This window comes from Colletes gigas, unplaced genomic scaffold (assembly GCF_013123115.1).
Source record: "Colletes gigas isolate AHSC1104 unplaced genomic scaffold, ASM1312311v1 Colletes_gigas_Sc00001, whole genome shotgun sequence".
In the NCBI taxonomy this organism is placed as follows: Eukaryota; Metazoa; Arthropoda; class Insecta; order Hymenoptera; family Colletidae; genus Colletes; species Colletes gigas.
In genome coordinates this window covers 8,118,508-8,141,978 of record NW_025106630.1, presented here as the reverse complement: position 1 = coordinate 8,141,978, position 23,471 = coordinate 8,118,508, and the positions used below count along the sequence as shown (strand labels likewise).

General features: G+C 34.3%; 3 protein-coding genes across 4 annotated transcripts; 2 read left to right on the top strand and 1 right to left on the bottom strand.

Moving 5' to 3' along the window:
- Positions 1 to 1,135: 1,135 nt before the first annotated feature.
- On the bottom strand, positions 1,136 to 9,645 carry LOC122395750 (protogenin-like). 2 transcript variants are annotated; one of them, XM_043393594.1, is made up of 20 exons: positions 9,251 to 9,645; positions 8,536 to 8,798; positions 8,113 to 8,251; positions 7,869 to 8,025; positions 7,719 to 7,790; positions 7,385 to 7,611; positions 7,154 to 7,299; positions 6,917 to 7,076; positions 6,544 to 6,828; positions 6,275 to 6,442; positions 6,008 to 6,199; positions 5,743 to 5,921; positions 5,518 to 5,665; positions 5,312 to 5,410; positions 5,080 to 5,233; positions 4,874 to 5,007; positions 4,442 to 4,804; positions 4,084 to 4,361; positions 3,910 to 4,017; positions 1,136 to 3,829 (listed from the first exon to the last, which is right to left on the bottom strand). In XM_043393594.1, exons 1-20 carry the CDS (start codon positions 9,315 to 9,317, stop codon positions 3,620 to 3,622), a joined length of 3,549 nt encoding a protein of 1,182 aa, XP_043249529.1. In that variant the 5' UTR covers positions 9,318 to 9,645; the 3' UTR covers positions 1,136 to 3,619. The 2 variants fall into 2 exon arrangements, with proteins under 2 accessions (XP_043249529.1, XP_043249537.1); XM_043393602.1 differs by having other exon boundaries at positions 7,719 to 7,787.
- A 422-nt stretch (positions 9,646 to 10,067) lies between these two features.
- Positions 10,068 to 12,959, top strand: LOC122396770 (cell division cycle protein 16 homolog). The gene is made up of 11 exons (XM_043395430.1): positions 10,068 to 10,192; positions 10,280 to 10,432; positions 10,516 to 10,680; positions 10,768 to 10,927; positions 11,000 to 11,252; positions 11,328 to 11,407; positions 11,485 to 11,574; positions 11,663 to 11,972; positions 12,136 to 12,298; positions 12,399 to 12,591; positions 12,664 to 12,959. The coding sequence occupies exons 1-11, from the start codon at positions 10,082 to 10,084 to the stop codon at positions 12,957 to 12,959; spliced, it is 1,974 nt and encodes a 657-aa protein (XP_043251365.1). The 5' UTR covers positions 10,068 to 10,081.
- A 658-nt stretch (positions 12,960 to 13,617) lies between these two features.
- Positions 13,618 to 22,527, top strand: LOC122401432 (cytoplasmic polyadenylation element-binding protein 1-B). Its single transcript, XM_043403597.1, has 12 exons — positions 13,618 to 13,957; positions 15,737 to 16,139; positions 16,546 to 16,685; positions 18,767 to 19,029; positions 19,289 to 19,415; positions 19,543 to 19,912; positions 20,000 to 20,232; positions 20,302 to 20,394; positions 20,466 to 20,631; positions 20,706 to 20,833; positions 20,908 to 20,988; positions 21,185 to 22,527. Exons 1-12 carry the CDS (start codon positions 13,937 to 13,939, stop codon positions 21,347 to 21,349), a joined length of 2,190 nt encoding a protein of 729 aa, XP_043259532.1. The 5' UTR covers positions 13,618 to 13,936; the 3' UTR covers positions 21,350 to 22,527.
- The last annotated feature ends 944 nt before the right edge of the window (positions 22,528 to 23,471 follow it).

Below are 23,471 nucleotides of genomic sequence, written 5' to 3'. Positions count from 1 at the left end.
AATACAAACTTCAATTTACCGGGTTTCTTCATTTTCATATATATCTCGTATAAAATAAAGTATAATGTCTTGGCTATACCTACTCACTGTGTGTGAGAATATATTTTCTGAGGTAAATTGTGTAAATCTAAATTATAGTGTTGTGTAATAGGTACTGAGGTTAAGTTAAAATTAAGTAATATAAGGTACCGTACCCTGTGCAGGGTTGGTACAATTATGGAGGTATATTTACTTGACTAGAGTCGCCGTACAATATCATTAATACTTTATCCATGTATGGCCAATACTATTGGATTGCTTCATCTTTGAATGCTATTGCAAATGAAACGAGGTATCACTACTCCTCTTACTGTTTAATAAAGCTATGAAATTTGTATGAAAGTATTAACAAAATTTGATATGCAAATGAAAGATGATGGACTCTGTTTTTTTCTTTATATGCTTGAAAAATTACCGATTGTGATAAACCATTGAATAAGATACAATTCACAAAAATTGATCGATACAATTTTCTGTAGATACGAAACCACTTCTAAATCGGTATAAGAATAATTTATGAGATGAACGATGTATCATAAAAATCCGTGATTAAAATAGCCTCAATTCCAAATGTTTTTTTAATACAAATTGTTATACTCTAAATGTAACAGTTACAATACTTGTTTTTCCTCTTTGCAGTCTAAAGATAATATGTTTATTGCTTTGTACTTCAATACTGTGATTATAATCCATTATTTGAAGTTAATAAAACACTTAGCTAACGCTTAGCACGGCGACTCTATTTTTCATTTTTTTTCCCGTTTTTCTTTTTTACAAAATCTTATCACATTCGTACAATCAGTGGAAAAGATTACGGTAATAGTTTTTTACTGATTTAACGCCAATAATTTTTTGTTCTAAATTCGGTAAACGTTCTATAAAATGGAAGATTTTTATACAGGTATAAAATAAATATAAAAATTTCCATACTAGAATTATATCGATAGCAGTCAAAACAATATCTCACTTAAATATAGTACATTATGCTGCTAGAAATACAACGATCAAAATAAGTTAAAGTCTAAATTCATTTTTCTTGTTTTTACAAAATCGATAAAAATCAAAGCTTAAAAATTCGTATACAATAGCATATTTGTCGCCGTATTACTTATTTTTTGTCTCCGTCATGTGTCAACACTTTTGAACTATCATCTTCCCCCCCCCCCATAAAAAAAGAAACAAATAATACCTTTCTCCTTAGAATTAAAAAAAAATTCCATCGGTGTTATAAAATTGTACAAGCTTAATAATTAACATATACATACAGTGCAAATGATATTTAGAAATATTTTAAGAGTTTGATGCAAAGGGAAAACAAATTCATGAGCGGTTGTTTATTAGTTGTCTATTGATTATACGTATATCAATTCTCATTTCCCATTTAACTCTAGAAAGTGTAACAAATACCTTCAACAGATATAAAAGTATCCTACTATATGTCAGTAACGTAAAATGTAACAGGTTGTGTTAAATACGATAACAAATGGAAAACAAATCATTTAAATAAAAAAAAAATCACAAATTAAGCATTCTATCTGTGAATTGTGTTTGCAACAAACGAAACTTGTTGTAGAAATATCAAGAAGAAATAGCTACAATCGTGTATGCGTAAATTGAGATTCTAATGAATGTGATCGTAGAATATGTAGCGAATTTCATGCGTAATATGCAAATAAAGTTTCCTTTTGTTTTATTCCATAAAACTGCATCAGATCTTGTAACTATTCAAATAGGAAAGTCCCGTAATAACCTATTAGTACCGAGTTAAAAAAAAAAAAAAATAAATCATAATTTATACTTAGAGAAGTATGGTGTGAAGTATGTACTATATAAAAGATCTGTATTAATAGCAACATTGCTTTAACATAAGGCAGAATCATTTTGATAGAAATGATTTAAAATTATACGGTTAACAAATTATTTCGTATAAAGATGTAGAAATCTATGCAATAAATATATGGTAAAATCTCTAGCATGTGCAGATTGAATTAATTTTATCTTTACATGGTTTCATACTGTGCTTGTAGTGACTACGTTATTGCGGAATTCAGTGTTATGTGATCATTTGAAATAGTACTGAATGTAAAATGTAATAAATAACAATTAATGGAGGTACAATAATAACATGACATATCTACGTCTCACTCTAAAAGATATAGCTTATTCTATCAGGTACTGTATTGGGTTTTTTCTGTCATGGTAACATGCACCAGTCTGGAATATGTTTGTAGTTTTGTTTCGTTTTCCTTTTCGTATGATGTAGTTAATTTTAAAATGTCTTGTACAACGTAAAATTTATCCCTATCGTGTAAACTGACACCGCGAACAGGAAAAAATATATAGAATACAATAAACACGGTTTCCAATCGTTACGTTAATATTTAAATTATAGAGAACCCCAAACTATTTAACTTATTCTGTACATGCGGCAAACAAATTTAGCGGGCCCTTTAAATAGTACTATTTATTTTTTCCTGTTCGCTGTATATTATTCAATAGTGTATAATACAATGATCAGACATCTAGTTTAAACAAGACTGTGTTAAATTAATATGATCGTTTCGATTATTCAAAAATGCGTTATAATGTTCAATTCATTAATAGAATAAATCTTTGTCAAAGTTTTAAATGTTATGCATGTATGTACTTTGTTATAATATTTGTGATAAAAAAACAAACCTAAGTTGCATTTTGGATGTATGAAACGATCCGATTAGTACGTCTTTTTTTAAAGCTTAAAATCTTTCGTTCTTCATTTAGATTTAGCTAATGGAAAACTTAACGAGTGTGGAATGATCAATACTATTGCTCTCTTCAAAAGCAATACATACCATTAGGCCATACCTGTACCCGGATATTTAATATCTTTGCCCTCCCTAGCGTAAAGGAATGCATATTTACTTATCTTTTTGCCATTATCCGAAACATGTTACTTTATAAAAACATATTCACAGTTAATAGTTATCCTATGTACAGAAGCATCAAATATCCTCTTGCTATCCTATTGATTGATTCATTCTCAGTTTCATTGCTTTTTTTTTTTGTCTTTTTGTTTTGTTTTTTTTTTTCTTTTTTTACCTTTTCACAGGTATTAACTCAATACATATATGAGCAAGTTATATAATGAATATTAAGTATCGTTCGTACCACAGTACCATTTTCCATAAAACGACATCTGGAAATTTCCATAATTCCTCGCTGAATTGTTAATACAGAGATACTGTGTTGCTGATAGAAATAACTTGCTTCGGGGAAAAATTATTTACAAGATAATAGCTGAAATGTTCAGATTTAACACACTTCCACGACACCATTATTTACATTACTTATATATGCATTAGTGTTTCATTTACAAGCTATACTGCGCGAAACTTGCAAGTATAGTAACTTGCATTGCTTTTTACTTCATTGAGAATTCCATTCTTGTTACTTTTAATTTATACGTACGCGTATGTGTATACACATATATGTACATGTTGCAGCCAACTGATTCAAGTCGAAGGAAAACTTTTGCATCCTACCTGTTGCACATTAGCATAGGAGAAAAATGTGAACACTCGATTTATATTGCCTGATGCTTTCATCCATTTGGCCCAAGTGCTGGAACGGATATACACATCGATTTCGACAGGGATGTGTCTCCGTCTGGATATCCAGAGTTATTATTTAAACTGCTACTGCTACTGCCTAAAGTACAATTGACCATCGTGAGCTGTGTGCCTTCCAAATCTAGGTCTAATTCTTGCTCTTGTTTCTCGTTGTTCAAGACAACGCTGTCTTTGGATTTGTACTGTATCGTGAAACGTACATTTCATTATAACATGTTTTTAAAAGTCTTTACGATGGCTGTGTTAAATATGCTATTCGTACCTGTGAATTTTTCGTTATTTGAATATCTTTAGTTTCACCATTTACTTCCCACGACGGTAGTAATGGTTCCTTTGCACAAGATTCAAGAATTCCATTAGATTTTCCGCCCTGTAACAATGAATTTTTACGTACAATTTTTAATTCACATTAATAGAAATATTAACGTTTACACACCTTCGTATCCAAATGCGGATTAGTCGTAACCGGAGATGACGGGCAAAGAACAGCAAGTTCAATTTCATTTGGAGCTACTCTAATATTAGTTTGCTGATTGACTGATGTAGAAGACTGATCTACGCAGCACCTGTTACCGTTTCGTATCAATACCCGACCTTTTGTAGATTGCGCGTTTTCTCTCAAGATACGAGCATTTTCACATTTCTTTCGACAATACATACTACATAGACAAATTGTAAGAAATCCAATACTTATGCTTACACCGAGAATTACACCTAAACACACATATACACATTTTATTAGAGTTTGAAATGTGTTGTAAACAAACTAATACGATTGTAAACAAATTACTCACCGAGACTTTGATCAGGTTTAGTATTTTGTGGTGGTTTTTGCTCATCCGGAGAATTAGGTATTTTTACTGGTCTACCACCAGTAATAATTATGGGATCGGATGGTTTACCGTAACCAGCCTTTGTCATAGCTTGAACCTTAACGAAATAACGTTTCCCTGAAGTTAAACCAGGTAAAATTGTCGAAGTTTTATTGCCAGGTACTGTCACATTCCTCCACATTGTAGCCGAGTCCATTAAATTCGTGGTGTATATGACAAAGTAATTTTGTATTATGCCGTTTATATTACTCGGTTCCTTCCATGCGATTCGTACTTTTGAATTATTTACCAAAAACCACTGTACCTCTTCCACCTTTCCAGGAACTGAATTCGTTTAATTATTAGTCTATCCTTCCTATACAGATACAAGAATTAATATATTAATATACTTACTGTCTTCGTTCGTATAACATTCTATAGATTCGCTGTAAAAACTGCTTTGGCTTGTATTATTTCGAATAGCTCTTACTTTAAATTGATATAACGTAAATGGTCTAAGTTTATCGACGCTTGTCTTGGTATCGTTTCTGTAAAATATATATATGTATATTAACGTTGGTCGCTGTTACAAAAAAATAAAATTATATTTTTATACGTACAGTATAAAACACTTAGGGCCATCTAAATTTGTTGTATGAATAGCATGATAACATAATTCGAAACCGTCCACTTCGTGGACGTCACTCAACGACCATGTCACGTTTATAGAAGTTGGCGAAATAGGAACAGCTTCCAGAGCCATTGGTACGTTATCTAATTAATAAGAGTGATAGTCATATACAAAATTAGTATACATCTGTTGTCTAACGCATACGTTTCTAACAAACTTACTTGCATCAGGTTGAATCGTCTCTATTTGTTTTGTTAGGCAACCTGTCGCCTCACCAGAGCTTATCATGCACAAGCCTACTGTATAAGAAACGTTTATATCTAAATAAAAAAAAATATCAATTATTTTTTAAATTTACAGTACCGAATTATAATATATAGAACGTATTAAAGGCAGGAAAATATTAAATTTGTCATGTGATACTTACCAAGATCAGTAAATACATATTCAGTAACATTCAGTGGTAACGAAATATTTACTAATTTATGTCCATTTTGATTTTCACAATAGATTTGCCAAAAGTCAAATTCCGATTCAATCTTGTCATTTTCTTTAAGATTTATATTCCATTTCGCCTAATGTGATAAAATGTTGACGTAACGTTATTCCAACGATTCGATCACGCAATTGTAATTACAAGCAATGTACTAACCTTCACGACAGAAGAATTTACGATTAATATTTGTATATCCACAATATTTTTTATAACAATTGATTCTGCAGATGGCATAGTTACGGTGGTCCATTCTAATTGCGATTCACTCATATTAGGCCAACCTTGATTTGTCCTAGCTAGTACTCGTAAATCATATTGTGCTCCGGGTATTAGATCTATAGGAATACGATCAGAATATAAGTAAAAATAATATAAAATCAAGACAATAAATTTGATTGCAATAAAAGAATTATATACTTACCAGAAAGTACATGAGATTCCACGCTAGCTGGCAAATGAAGAACGCGAGAAAATGGATATTCATGCGGTCTGCACTGTAATTTGTATTGTACCACGATACCACGGGACTCCGATTTAGTCAGCGGTTCCCACGATACATTTAATTTTGTACTACTAATTATATTCACGTTTACTTTTGGTACACCTTTAGGAACTGAATAAAAAGAGTTGAGTTGTATTAAATATGTTTGTTGTGTTTATAATAGGAAGTATAAAAAAATTAGCATACCACTTGGAGCTGTAGAACACAAAATGGTGGCGGATTGGTCACTAGCACCATGATTGTTCCACACTCGAACGTAGAAGGAATAATTTGTAAATGGCTCCAGAAGCTTTGTTACTTCTACCGATGTAGAATTACCTGGTTCAGGCGGAGAAACTTCTTCTTTACCTCCTTCTACGCGGAAAGAATATACGAAAAATACATTAAAAAGACATCGATTTACCAATTGTTACGAATGCTTTTATCGATCATATATTCTCTATCCGTTTCCTTACCTACAGGACTATAATGGACGGTATAAGCTGTAATACTGGTAACTGGTAGAGACTTTGGTGGCTCCCAAGAAATAAAAATTTTAACTGGTGATAAAGCATGACAGTTTAGAGAGGTAGGTGTAGCAGGACTATTACGAGATGTGTTTACTTGAAGCCGACCTGCGGCCCAAATTTCTCCAGCTGAATTTACAGCAACACATTGATAAATACCAGAATCTGAAGGAACCGTCGCTGATATTGCCAGCTCCATTTTATTGTATTCCTTTACATACGTAGTCCTACGTCCTGCAAACAATTTATGCGGAAAATTTATATATTATATCGATAATATAAAGTAAATAGATACCATAGCCACTATGGTAAATAACATTACCGTTAATTGTAATATTTAATGAGTCTTTTAACCAATATATTTTAGGCATAGGTAATCCCTGTGCTTGACACTCAAATCTTGCAGTTCTTCCATTTGGACATACTTGATTTATAGGTGTCTTCAAAAACGAAGGTGGCACTAAAACATCCACCGTTATATTCTGAAACAATTTCCATAGAATCTTATTCAAATTCGTAATAGTTGATCGGGCTTGTAAGATACACTTCAATAACAAACCTGAATCTCCAAACTATTTGTAACAAAGTTTTTTGTAGAACATAGATAAACTCCCGCATCAGACACACTCACATTTATTAATGACAATATGCTAATGCCAATACTAGAATTAAGCAAAATGCGAGGTTGTGCAACATTATGATTATCTGAAAATTAACAAACCGTCAAATATTAATATTTCTATTCTATCCGTGAGTGTCCAAATAAAATATATTAATATGAATATGTTACCAGTGTAGCGAGGAATAAATGTCCATGTCATAAGCGGAGATGGATATCCGGATGCAGCACACGCTAAACTAAGATTTGTTCCATTTAACAACCAATGATTGTACGAAACCTGCGGATATAACCCTGGCGAAGTATGTGATTCATTACGCTCTGCTTGAGAGATAATAATTAATTTTGCCTCTTTACTTTTTTTGGTTTTCTTTAGGAATTCATTATTTACTATGCATCTATAAAAACAGGAATACAATTTTCATTGACTATTCGAACTTGAGAGTTGTTCTCTAGTGTAACCAATAGGTTTTTTTCTACATTATTTTCATACGAATATACGTACCTATATGAACCAGCATCTGATAACTTTGTTGCTTTTATATACAGAACACCTGGTGGTACCATAAAATACCTACTGTTACAAAGCAAATGTTAATTAGAATATATAATAAATATTATCGATTGGAATTATCATTTTAAAAAATGTTCTCACTTTGAGTTATTCTGGTCGGGTAACAATGTTTTTCCATTGTGCTGCCATGTGATATTAGGAGGAAAAGGAACACTGTCTATTAAACAAGATAATCTTGCTACTTCACCCTCTTGTATAGTTATATTTTCAAGCGATTCTTTAAATATATGGGCAAGTTCTGCAACATGCAAATATAATTGTTAATTTTAATATCGATTATAAAGCTGACCTGGCTTGAAAATAAGATATTTAACAGGAAACTTACCTGCTATTTGTATAAAGGTAGGAGATGATCGTATAAGTCCTAAATTAGTATGTGTTACACAACGATACTCATCTTTACTGTAATCCCTAAAATTAACTGTAATATTGTTCTTTTCCTTAGACTTCTGCACCTTAAACATCTGAAGCAATCAGGTACAAATTAGACTCATTTTAAAATTATGTTAATTTAAATTATGTTCATTTAAATTATGTTCATTTTAGATAAGCAGAATGGTCAGAATTGTGACAATCGTGAAAGCATGTTTGACAAAAGAAATTCCACCGAAATAACTGTATCTTTAACAATTTTAAATATTTTCAAATGACAAAAATTGTATTTAAATTTTCATTTTAAAGAATACATAAAAAATTGACACCTAGGCTAGAATACCTTTTTAATTAATTAATACTTTCAAAAATATACCTTATGTAAGTTAAGAGAGCCATTTCGTAAAAGTGTACAACGTGTGATTCCACACGGCGGTGCTGGTACCCCATTGTGTAACCAAGAGATATTTTGATTTGATCCAGTTATACAACTAAGTGTAATTCCTTTTTTTCCTAATATCACATGATCACTAGGTTGAATTTCTAATGTTACACCAGTACTTTTGGTTGGACTAGTGTTGAAATTTTCTGGTTTCGATACGTTTTTATTATGTAAACCAGCTCCAATTTCTTTGACACCTGAAATACACGAGTTCCAATAAAGCACAAAGATGGAGAGATATTCATCTAAATGATCGAAAATTAGCAAAACACGATTCAAGCTTTGTAAGTTTTGTTTTTCATTAAACTAACGTGTTAAAAATGGGAATTAATTTTCAATAAATATATGAATTTTTAAAATAAATTATACGTTTTTTATGTTTAATTGAAAAAAAACTGTCACTTTAGTTTTAAAGCGGTAATGTGTTGAATTGTGGTTGAAAAAAATTTTGTGTGCATCAATCCGAGGCAAACAGTTTATACTAAATCTTTATGTTCATTTGGTAATGCGAGTCATAAAAGGAGGGGAGGAGAATTGAAGTCATGACCACCAATAAGAATAGAGAAAAGAAAAGAACGTTAGCGCGTGGTCCAGCATGTATCAGTTTGGCGAATATAAACAGATTAGATAGGAGTGGAGGGAGACGCACCTGCGGCACAAGCGGGTTTTAGCACTTCTGAAAACAAGATGCTCAGTAAAAGTACTCGCGCCGCCATATATTCACACTCATTGGCACTGGTTTCACTGACAAATCTTGGCCAAAACACGCCGGCGGTTTGGTAAACTTTTCTGTGAAATTTGTCGCCGCATGTTTGACATCGCTTGCAAGAGTTTTCGGCTGTTCCGTTCGCCGAACTCTTACCCCCCTTCCAACTTTGCTTTGCCTTCTCACATCATCATCAAGCGAAACAGTATATCGTCACCGAAACCTCGAGGACGTCGACTATACCGAGACTGCACGGCCGTCGCAAATGATACTCGATTAACTTCGTTTACAGTAGCACGCGATTCGTTCGTTTCTTGCCATCTTCCACCACTGCTACCCCCGTTCACTATTCTTACAAGTGAGGAAGAAAATTTCAAATTTTTGACTCTGACCTATAGTGTCGCGAACGGGAGGTTTTCGAAGTGGTGGGAAGTTTTGCAATGCGTGGTATTGCGTGAACGTAGCTTTAGGACACGTAACAACATGTTTGAATAAGAGGAAAATTTGAAAGGTAAACAGCACTAAAATAGTTAATCGGAAATGCAGGTAGATGACACAAATATAGATTTTTTTGAATTTCAAACTAGAGATGGCGTGCAAAATTACTAACCGTTAGGGATTCCCGGATCCCGGCAATATAAAAAATGCTATTGAGTGAACTTCTGAATCTATCATTACATATTCTATGGTCGTACCGGATCGTATATGCGCAAAACCTAGCAAAATCTGATCTATCTAACAACACTGATCTAACCCTTAAAATTTAAATTAAACATGGCGCGTCAAAGTATTAACTTAGATTATGACAAAATGCATAATTTGTTAGATAATAAAAGTATTAATTTAGATAATTGTAGAAAATTAATTAAATCTTATATTGATCTAGTAAGTTTCAAGCATTCCTCAAGTTTCGTTGAAGGTTCGAAATTATTTGTAATTACCTGTGTAAATTAACTATTCGTTCGTTTACAGCATTTATATAGTGCTGCTTTGTTTTGGGCAGACAAGGTTGTTTCATTGAGTAATGAACAACCTACGGATGTATGTACTTTAGCACATTGTATGTATCTAATGAAACAATATCACAGAGCAGCTCATCTTATTAGAAGTCGTGGACTCGAGAAGGTATAATTTTGTTTAATGAATTTTGATAAGATGGCAACACTATCGTATGTACTTTTGTAAACTTTATCAATGTTACTTTGTAGAGAGATGTAATGTGTCACTATTTAACAGTAAGAAGTCTTCTAGAAGCAAAAGAATATAACGAAGCGCTTCAAGTGATTAATGATTCAGAAATATATACTAACATAACACAATCTGGTATTGGTTTCACGGATCATGTGGACATGCTAGAGGATGCTCCAAAAAATGTGATTAAGTATAAATAATTTGTCTCTTTCAATTACTATCATTATAAATTCAATATAATTTTATTAATTAGTGTTAATTTATGATAGGTACAAAGTTCAATATTGTATGTAAAAGGACGAGTATATGAAGCTATGGATAACAGAGCAGTAGCTATTGATTGTTACAAACAGGCTCTACATTGTGATGTTTATTCGTATCAAGCATTTGAAGCACTAGTTCAAAATCAAATGCTTTCAGCTTCCGAAGGTATGCAAAAATGCATATGTACAACATAGAAGTAAAAATAAGTAAGCTTATGACATTGTATCATTTTATCAGAAAAAGAACTTTTGGAATCCCTTCCATTTAGTGAACAATGTACAGAAGCTGAAACAGAACTTTTACGGTTGCTGTACGAAAGTAAGCTAAAAAAGTATCAGGAACCAAATAAGAAACAGACGCTTGCAACCTGTAGCGTGATGGGAGTTTTAGTCACGGACAGATTATTAGGTAACTTGGATATGGAAGTTTCGGAAGCAGAGAGATTATATTACAATTGTGACTACCACAAATGTTTTTCCCTTACAGAAAGGTAATTTTTTACAGTGATAAATACATTGAGTGCAATCGTATTGTTAAAATTTATGATTTGTAACTTGTATTTTAGAATATTGAAAAAAGATCCGTATCATAATTCATGTTTACCAGTGCATATTGCCTGTTTAGTAGAATTAAAAAAAACTAATGGTAAATATGTTATATTTTACTGAGAAATAAATAATTTATAATTTGCTGTTTTCTATATGGTGTAATAATACTTTCAGCATTATTTTACTTGGCGCATAAATTGGTTGATTTATATCCAGACATGGCCTTAGCATGGTTCGCTGTTGGATGTTATTATTACAGTATAGGTAATTATCGTTTTAATCAAATAGTTTCAATAGTCAATGAAAAGTAGTTCATCCCTTTAAATTGTTGCTATAAAAAAATATTTCGTAGGTAAAAGTGATCCAGCAAGAAGATATTTAGCAAAAGCTACAGCATTGGATAGACTGTTTGGTCCTGCTTGGTTAGCTTATGGACATTCTTTTGCTGTAGAAAATGAACATGATCAAGCGATGGCTGCTTATTTTAAAGCTTCTCAATTAATGAAAGGTTGTCATCTGCCACTTTTATACATTGGACTCGAGTGTGGCTTAACAAATAATCTTAAATTGGCTGACAAGTTTTTCCAACAGGCTCAAGGAATAGCCCCAAATGATCCGTTCGTTATACATGAGATGGGTGTTATATCTTTTTATAATTTAGAGTAAGTAATTTCATATTTTCTTTTCATATTGTCCATGAAATATTACTCTAATACGCAACCGAGATGTTTAAAATTCGTTCTGTGAATTGATTACTGATAGTTCTATGCTTCCATGATTTTTCGAAATTACCTAATTTATCAAAAGTTGTTTCGTTAAATACAGTTATAAAACTGCTGAACGACAGTTTAAGGAAGCTATGAAAAGAATTCAAGGTGGTCTGAAGGATGTTATTCTACCTAGTAAGTGGGAAGCACTGTTAAATAACTTGGGTCACACTTGTAGGAAAATGAAGAAATATGGAGAGGCATTGGAATATCACTACCAGGTTAATAAATTCAGATTTAAATTAATGTAATTTACATAACATTTTATTTAAAAAATTATGAAGATTATATACAATAATTTTTATTCTATAATAATTGCAGGCGTTGGTATTAAATCCATTGAATCCATCAACATATTCAGAAGTGGGGTTTATCCATGCATTGATGGGAAATACCCAGGAAGCTGTAGACGCTTTTCACAGAGCTCTTGGTCTTAGAAGGGACGATACTTTTACAACAACTATGTTGACTTATGTTATGGAACAGCTTATAGAGGAATCACCTCCATACCCTGGTACGAGAAATCAATTTTTTTTTAAATACCTTTTGAAATTATTTCATGCACTTGATCATAAATAATATTTAGTAGATGCACGCGTTGATATTCCGAAATACAAGTTTCCCGAAGTGAGACTTCAAGAAGCAGAAGGTTCAGAATCTTTGGAGAACACAAATCATATAACCGAGCCGGGCAATCAAGACATCGACAAATTAAGGGTGAATTTATTTTCTGGATGGGGAGAAGATTCGAGTAAAGTCGAAGATCATACACCCGACAAGGTGGAAAGCAGTTCACGTGACGTAGTCGTGAATTACTCCAGTGACATTAGTTCTGAAGTTGAAATGTTAGATTCGTCGACAGCGCATACAGAATATAAATAAAATGCACAAATTTGTGTACATAATAAATAGATTTGTCTATAATAATATAAAAAATTTTATTTCAGAAACATTTTTTCTTCCCTCAAGCAGTGTTCCTTTAACGTGAATTCCATGTATCTATACATATGCTGTTTTTAGTAATAAGTTTTTGTATGTATTTCATTTCTTACGTATAATATTTTAAGCAAAAAATGAATTATGTGTAGCAAACATTTTAGAAATCTTATTAAAGATAATAAAATAATGTTTTTGTATCAGTGTCGTAAATGTAATCATAATTTTTACAACGGAAACAAAATAAAGAAACATACGATTTCTAAAAATTGCAACTTTCGTATTACCGTGTAAAGATAAAATTTGTACGTAAATCGTTAATTTACGTTTACTGTATATTGAATTAAATAATAATGCGTGTAAATGTGCGTGTACATGCATATTAAATAATATACAATTTCGTATTTTGTCACAGATATGTAAAATTTCATAAGGGCGCATTCGCGAATGCGCCGGCGTTTACTGAAGATGGAACTTCTGGCGAGAGAGGGAGAGGGAGAGACAGATCTTCAATTCAGTTCGCAGAGTGAAGCAACGTGGAGAAGAATGGGCGTTCCATCTCCATCGTTGCTGCATCGATATTAAATTGAACAAAGAGAGAATAAATTTTACTTTCGTTGAGTCAACGAATCAATTATAAATGGGCGATTCTGGAAGTTGAACTGGTATAAAATCATCCCCCGGCAAATGATCAAAAACCCGGTGGGATCGAATATTAATAAACTAATATAACACCGATAATCGTTAATACGCATATTTAACAATTCGCTTCTGTTAATAAAAGAAAATTTATCGAAGTACACGCACCGACATCGACCTCGTTATTTGTTTAATGCGTCACGAAAAATTGCCACGCTGAACTCATTGGAGAACGTCGAATCGAACAGTTGAAGAAGTCAAGTGAAATTCAATCCAAGATCGACATGCCCACGTTAATGCAACCGGTAAGTTATTTTTCCACGAAAGCTACGTTTTCCCAATTTATTAATGTTTATTGATATTCTCGTACGAATGTCTCTCGTCTGTACGTCACTTTTCCGCAGTCCACGTTTATTTTTTGTTGAACCTACTTTAGAATTTCGTTAGTGTTACAATAATGATTCGAAACGGGGAATTTTCCATATAAATTATTTCTGTACTAGGCGACAAATATAACGCGGAATTTAGAACGTGAAACCGAATACGATGGAATGTCCTGCGTCCTCGCTTGTAAACAAACACGCGAATCGTACGTTTGAGCCACACGCTTCCACGTGCAAAACACGTTGCGTTTCGTACACCGATAAACCAGAACATTATCTGTTATACGACGCGCCCTCTGAAATTGCCCCTAATCCTTTATTAATAATTTCGAACGAAGGGAGAAAAAGCAAGGAAGACAAATTAAACGACAAATTTGATTCCTTTTTTTTGATATCTTGAAACTCGATGGAACAGAACTTATCGGAACGACAATACGTTAATGTACGTTAACGTAATTGATTACATTCGCCAATCGAAACCATGGGATATTAACACGATCGTAACTTTGTTTTACAAAAGTATAATCAAATATTTTTATACTGGCATAATATTGTTACAAACAAAAATTAAATTCGCTGCTACGAATATCTATTTGGAACGTGATGTCTCTGTAACCTGAAATTTCTTGAAATCGTGGTTTCATCTATCTCTGCGGATACGTATATGCTATGTATACATTCTTCAGTCATACATCCGACGACTATTCGTAAGAACAATCAATATCGGTGCAAGTCCCGCGTAATTCAATGATTCGAAAGGTTAGGTTATATTTGCTCTCGAAAACGAATATCGAATCTATGTTACAGAAACTCTTAAATTGTGTACGTCGTTGGTCGCGTACATCGGGCGTCCTTACCTTTCGTCCGTCTTTGAACTTGACAGCATTGAATTCCACGAAGTTTGGAATTCCTGTTAAGTCTCTAGAATGCCTTGATATTATCCCAGGCCCTGCAAAACTTTTTTTCTGAATTCCACGAACGCGATCTGGGAGTGGCGTCCTTCAGCGCCTGTTTTCGTTATTCTGTACACCGAAAGCTCGCAACATAGTTTGCCGATATCGCTCACAGTAATGAGCTCGAGAAATTCAATGGTAGGCGACGCGCATTAAGTTTCCATTATTTTCGAATATTAATCGTTCGATCATTTCTATTTTGGTGTTAGTATAGTGTAGAATACGAAATTGAATAGCTAGTTTCCTCATTATTTTGTATTTGTCGGAAATCGCGTGAAGAATTCGTTCGGTATAAAATAATTGTTGTTCGATTGCTTCCAATTCGCATACCTATTTAAAAAGCAATGGAAAATAAAGGAAATATGATATTATCTGATCATAACGCGTAATAAATCGTAATTTTTCTCCGACAGTTGATACTATTGGTTACAACCGGATACGTATTATTTCGTATGCTCACGCAACGACTTGAATAATTTGTGTAACTTTCAATACTTACCGTGACATTGTTTATACACGCGATAGTTGATTTCCGATCGTGTAAATAGCTTTTGAAAATAGAATTTGTTTAGAATTCCATATTGTGTGGTAATTGTCGTATTTGCGTCGGTATAGGCAGAAATAATTCTGTCAGAAACGATGACAGTGTTTCCTAATCGTCGGTTATCGCGATGATACACGATACCCGTTGCCATGCGTTTCGAGTTTCTACTAAAAGGATCGTTCGTTATTGTTGTCTCATTTACAGCTAGATTTAACGTACGTTATTGACGGAGTGAATGTGATAGACGTGTCTGACCGAAATGAAGTGTCGCACAGCCTGGATCTCCAAACTCAACGCGCTCAGGACAAACGTAAGCAGCTGCAACCGATGCAACGCGAACAATTGCAGTTACCCCAACGGGACCACGTGTCCCAGCAACTGCAGCAACGGGACAAGGACCAGTTGCAGTATCAGCAACGTGATAGGGAGTCACTAAATCGTGAGAAGCTCCAACAGCAACGCGGCGATTGCGATCGTGAACGAGAGCAACTGCATCCGTTGCAATCGATTAGCAACTTGTTACTAGACCTGCCGCCACCATCGAGCTTCCAAGGATATTCGCACGATGCATCCTGCACACAGCCCAGCAAAAGGAACAATATTGATGGTAAAATCACCATATATTTTTTCTATGATTTGTTACCGGGTAAATTTTTAATTATCTTTTTTACGTTCGCATGGAATTAATCGCGTACCTTTTTTCGGTGATGTAAGTGCTCGTAAATAGGGATTGCAAAATTGTTGTAATTATCTATTTTGGGTATCAAACTATTGGGAGAATTGCCGGCGATAAGCAACAGTCTTCGCGTTAAACGTACGGCCGTTGATGTTTTAGTATTAATTTTTAAACGACACCCGATGAATGATTTGAAATTCGTCTTAATCGTCTCCTTCGTCGTTTCAAAATTAACGAACCGTATCCGTTTGTCGTTTGTCAGCCGATAGTCCGATTTGTTGTGATCGTATTTTCGTGATTTTAAAAACATTAATTATTTTGTCCTGCTTCTTGCCAGGAGATATGTCGATCTCAGATTTATTCGGATTGGGTTTACCACGAGGCTCGTTGATGGGCAGCCAATTAACTTCCGGATCTCCTGCTTACCGTAACTATCAGTATCAGAATCGCAATCAGGGATCCGCTCAGCATTATCAGGTAATGTGTCTTCTTTTATTTTATATTTATAATTCTGCATAAATCTTCTCAAGAGCGAAGAACGTGTTTCGGTCTCGTTTGAATCGAGCAATTTCGTTATTTCTTATTACGCTTAACAAAAGCTACTTTCCTTAATATTAATGTCCTCTCCGTTTCACAATAACGATACTACAATGTTCATAATAAGGTTCTTGCACGCTATTAACATATAAAATAAATTTATTTTTGGCAGTAAATTATGGTGTTCTAGAAATTTCGTTAAGTATAATCTAAATATAAATAAAAATAATTAAAAAAGTAACACGGATGTGATTGTCGTTGCTAAAATTATGATCGAATAAGATTCCCTCGAAAGTTTTCACTTCTATAATATAAAAACATGCATAATCGCTGGTAAATATCTTTATTCGTTTAATTCGTAAACATCGCGCGTCAGACGGCAGTATGGCGGTAAAAATTCGAAAACGTCGAAGTAGGTAGCATTATGAAACGTCTGCCTGCTGCCAATGCAATAACCGGAACAATGATTATCCTCATTGGAGTGACTCCAACTACTCCTCGAACTTCCTTTTCTACTCGTCGCGTCTAATTTTTTTCACAATAGACCTTTCAGCTACCTGATGTATCGATTTTCAATATATTTGTTACGATGTGTCCCTAACATCAATTTACGATAGCCACGATTAATGATAACGGACAACGATAATGTGACACCCTCGATAAGAATTCAGAAATTTTACCCTTCAAATTTCAAAGAGGCAGGACCCCTTTGTACGCGTACACGTGCCTCCATTATCTTCAATCTCCGTTTCTTGTCTTCAAGGAATCTTTTCTGCAACATGTTCCTGAGCAATTACGAAATCGATGTCTCCTTGTTTCGATAATAATATCTAGTCATCTTGCTTTGAACCGTGGATGAGAAGAAACCAGCAATAACAATAAGCATAAATAAATATCAGTTCAAAAATTTCATCTTGATATAACGTCCATCTCTGTTATAAATAACGGAAATTCTTTTACAAAAAAAAAAAAAAAAAAAAAAAAGGAAACTTGTTCGTAGCAGAGGAGGAAGTGGTTTGTATAGAAATTACTATATGCGACAACGGTATTTAAATAATGATTTTTCGAGCGCTGCAACAACGTTGCTGATTCCGCGATAAAAATACGAGCGAAGGCCGTACGAAAGTCGTGCCTTATCGACCAGACGCTTTAATGGACATTTTATCAGGCTGTTCTCGACGCCTTTAACGTTATTACCCCTCGCCATTTGCTGGATGCATCTCTGTACATAAAGGACCGCCAGGGACCATCGAATCGCGCGTGTTGGATCCGACGTACATGTATAATGCGTTCAGCGAAGTAAATTACGCATGGCCGCACGTTAGCGCGACCCGGATTCCCGGATAGCCAAGAATTTACAAGCCTGAGCCAAACGGCTCTATCACAGTCCTCTTTCTTCCTTTCCCTACACTCTTCTTGGCCTCAGTTTTCTCGCGAACTTGTAATCGCACGCTATGTTTCTACCCCCCTTATTTTGTAACATTATTTTGGCCACGCGCCAACGACAGTGTTGCAAGTTTCATATAAAGAAACATGGAGAGAAATACTTTTTTTTTTATCGTCGAATAGGTTGTACTTAACATCAGAGGTTCTCCTTCTTAATCTTTCTTTATCGATTTTTATTGAAATCATACAGAGGGTATTCGACCACCCTTGGAAAAAATTTTAATGGGAGATTCTAGAGGCCAAAATAAGACGAAAATCAAGAACACCAATTTGTTGATCGAGGCTTCGTTAAGAAGTTATCAACGTTTGAAGTTCCGCCTGTGGAACGGCAATCTGCGAACAGCTGCGTGCGCGTGATAGTGGAACTTTAAACGTTAATAACTTTTTAGCGAAGCCTCGTTCAACAAATTGGTATTCTTGATTTTCGTCTTATTTTGGTCTCTAGAATCTCCCATTAAAATTTTTCCCCGAACACCCTGTATATCTCGTTCAAAGATGTGTCTGTATGGCGAATAGTAAGGCAGAAAAAGAAGAAAATATTTCATTGATCGGTCACGTGCATTATGTTTATGTAGTGCGATGATAAAAATGGAGGAATATACCCAAATACATCGATGTTGGACATTCCAAGCTCACCGAGTTCCATTACCACACCTGGCAGCCCCAGCACCCCCAGTAGTTTGTACTCAAATCCGTACTCGTACTCGTCCACGAGCAGTAACAATCAAACTGCAACGTCACCCACAAGTCGAGGATCTGGACCGCATATGGGTTCACCGTCGTCACCCATACATTCTCCCTATTATGGGAGACCCATCCGTGGGTCGCCGCCATACAGGTATTCTCGACAGATACACTTTGAATTGCTATTTACCTGATTTGCCAAATAGATTAATACACATATCAATAATATACATTTGTTCTTAAGATTTCTTATAAAATTATAATTTCTTTTTGTCAATGTGCAGCACAATTATTAGGAAGACTTATTTTAAATATAAAAAGTTATGTGCTCTCTAAATTTTAATAGATTCATAATCACTTAACTCATATAATGACTCATATAATAAAAACGTTCTAATCATTTCTTAATGCAGCGATTGCGGCAGCCCCACGTTTGAGTACTCGCACGCGATGGGATGTACCGGTTCCAGATCAAATTCACCAGCTGATTCGGAGACAAGCGGCACAAGTAGCATGGACAGTTCTCTGTCCGATATAATGGTAAGCGTACAGTTTTCGTAGAAACTGAACAGACGGACCTGGCACTGAAAGGTTGAAATTATTCAGTCTTTTACTTTTATTTTTAATACAAGTCCTCTATGGTATAATTCTTGATGAATCTTTTCAGAATTGTTTGTCGTTCAATTCGTTGTCGCATGGATGTTACTCCCAGCCAATGGGTTCGTTCATGTCACCGGAAGTGGACTTATGCGCGAACAACAAGGCAGCTGCGATTCAACGGATGGCTGTGAAAAATTATTTAACTTCGCCTTATCAGAACTCATCAACGCCGCATCACCATCATCATTCCCACGGGCACAATCGTGGTCATCATTACAACTCGAACCAAAATGGCAATTTACTGAATTCCGTTTTGACGCGCGAGAAAAATTGTTGTTCCACTGTTAATCATATGTCCCTGAATTCGTCAACAATGAATATGTTAGATCCGCAAATCTCTCTTGAACGCGTTGCACGATTTCATCGAAGTGCTGCTGGTACGTAATGATTGTGTCACGATCGACGGAAGGGTAGTAAATAAATCAGCGAAAAGTATGTTAATAAGCAAGAAATAATTATTTTAGCACTCTGTGAGCCAACTTATACTTGGAGCGGTATACTGCCGCAACGAACTCAAAAACCGTCAGGTTATTCGTCCAAGGTGTTCCTTGGTGGGGTACCTTGGGATATAACCGAATCCATTTTAGTAACAACTTTCAAGCTGTTTGGTCAAATACGGGTAGAGTGGCCTGGGAAAGATCAATCTGATACGCAACCAAAAGGATACGTATATATTATATTCGAATCCGAAAAACAGGTAGCTACCAAAATTGTTAGCCATTTAAAACTTTATTTAATCTTTAACACAAAATTATTCGCTTGTAAGGTGAGGAACCTGCTAGCGTGTTGCACACACGATTTTACGAACGGCGGCAGTTGGTACTACAAGATATCATCTAAACGTATAAAGGCAAAAGAGGTACGTTTTACATTAATTTTTATTATTTATTCGCTACTTCTCTTATAATCTATACAATGATTGTAACATAGGTACAAGTAATACCTTGGGTCCTTGAAGATAGTAATTATGTAAAGTCTTCATCACAGAAGCTTGATCCCCATAAAACAGTGTTTGTTGGGGCGCTTCACGGTATGTTGACTGCTAGCGGTTTAGCGAAAATAATGGATGATCTGTTCCGTGGAGTTATTTATGCAGGTAAAAATCATATAAAATTAGTTATTCACGATCTTTAGACAAATACCAGCAAAGTTGTAACTTTATTATTTCAGGCATCGACACTGAAAAACACAAATACCCGATAGGATCTGGTCGTGTTACATTTAGTACAAAACATTCATATATGAAAGCAGTTTCGGCTGCTTTTATAGAAATAAAAACTGCCAAATTTACGAAAAAGGTTCGCAGTATTTCACAAAACGGTTATGAAACATGAAAAGAAACTCTATAATCGCATTCATTATTTTCCAATAGGTGCAAATAGATCCATATCTAGAAGATTCCATGTGTTCCGGATGTTCCGTTCAACAAGGACCTTATTTTTGTCGTGAAGTGGTACGAATAACATTTGTTTTTTCGCTTCTTAATACTCATATACAGAGTATTTTGGTGACTCTGTTATAAAACGATATCATTATTATTTTTAATGATACAAGGAATGATTTAAAAATTACTAGACATATATATATATATATATATATTTCCTTTATGTCACAATAGATATTTCCATAAGCAGTTCCTTTGTTTGTAGATGTGTTTTCGGTACTTTTGCCGCAGTTGCTGGCAGTGGCAACACTCTATGGAGTCAATGTGGTATCACAAACCTTTGATGCGTAATTCCAAGACGAATCAAGTGGTCGGATTGTCGCCACATGGAAACCCCGGATGTCGTGGAATGTACAATCCCACGATCTAAGTACAATTACTTACCGAGCTTCTCTTTCATAATTAAATTTATTATTATGCTCAAGACTTTGTTTTCGCACGGACGTTGCGCCAGCTGATTTACAGACAGGGTGCGAACTACTTAGTTTTTATCGCAGGGCTGCAGGCAGCTGGGTTGACGATATACTTAAAAATACCGGATATACCAGCTGATCGGCAAATTGCAACGATTTGTTTATTATCGTTATTACCAAACACGTCCGCGGTACAGAAAGACTAATTGAAAGATAAGAAAAATCGTGTTCCACGAAGAGTTCCTATTTCGAACGCGGTTGTCGCCGCGTTCAATAAATTATTTTTATTTACTGCGTTTACTTAGGGACTGGTTCTCTTGTTTATCGTTTTACTGCAAAAAAAGAAAAAAATATAATTGTGCCATAAAGTAATACGGCATATTAATACGTCAGTTATGCGTTACGAGTGTGCATTTACATTGAATTCATACGAGCTCAATTGTGGCTTTTATAGTGACAATAATTTTTATGCGATAAAATAAGAAGCCACTCGACTGCTATAGAGAGAGAAAAAGGCTAAGTTTGTGGTGTTCAAACATTAATAAAACACAACGCGCCGCTATAATAATCCATCGGCGAAATATTACGCTTAACCGTAAAGTATTTGATGAATTTAGATTATTGTAGTGTTCTAACAGCAGAAGGGATTTACAATTGAATTATTATTATTTTTCGCGAAAAACATGTTTAATTTAGTATAACGGCAACAATGACTTTTTATAGAGTACTAGCCAACCATTCCTTCTACTCCGATATTTTTCGGTTATATTTTTCCATCGTTGGTAGTTTTACGTTAGATTGTACAGTGTAAGGATATTGCCAAAAGTGGCCACTGTAAATCATAATTTATATTCATGGTCAAAGCGGTAAGCCTTTGCGAGTTTTCGTTTACAGGGACTGTTTAACTGTTGACGAAATGGAGAAGTACACGGTCTACGATTCTGGAGCGAATTGTAGTGAATTGATTCTGTTTTTATTTTTTGTTACGATATTATGTTACGTATTTTCTTTGAACAAGATTTCGTAGTAGTACTTCTAACTGAGTTTCTGATGTTTTGATATCATTTTGTTGAGTGAATTAAAAATCATATTTTTGCAGATAGACTTCCATTGTCGTTTTTCCTTTCTTTTTTTTTTTTTAATTTAACAATTCTGTTCCTTGCCATTCAAAAGATGATTTATTCTTTTTCTTTTTAACAAACTTGTCCTTTCCAATCTCCTGGCCTTAAAAATGTGCTTATTCATAGTGTTAAATATTAAATGTTATTACGTAATTAAAATTTGATAGGTACGTAATATAAACAAAAACTATAAAGTAAAAATTAATCGGTAGCACGAACTACTTTAATTTTATAATCATATTAAACATATTTTAATCTTTCCGTTTTTCCTCGAATTAAATTCATTTACAATACTATAATTTTATCTTTCGTGTAATAACTATAATAATCGTTATAAACGTTCCGATATAACATCTATTTTACAGGCAGCTACAAATAGCATTACAAGTTATTACTGGTAATCGTTCCAAAGAGAACGTTATTATACAGAATTAAGATTTGTAATTGAAAATACGTATAATCGACTGCAGAATGCTCTGTCATTATTGGTCTCATTTATCAACTATAAAAGACAGAAAAGTATGTACAGGGTGTTTCCAAATAACACGTAAATGCGGGTTAGAGATGATTCCTTATGAAAAAATAAGGAAAATAAAAAGAATAAAATTTTTTCGATTTCGACTTTCTTTTCGAGATAATTAAGTTTGAAGATTCACTTGGGTTACTCGCACTTACGACTAACGATAAGATACGATTCGCCCATCGACGTATAGTGTCTATCGTGTTTATAAACAATGTTTACAGGACATTTACGAATTACTGCGTTCAGGAAAGAATGAAAATGTATTTTGTTAAATTCATCATTTTCCAAAAGACTTTTGCCTACTCTTTGTATCGTTCTCCGATCAGGAACCCTACGATTAACGTACTTAAACTCTCAAAGCTCGAATCATATCAACGTTTCCCCATTCATGTAAGTCATCGTGGTAAACTATCGAAAACTGAGTATTCATGAAGT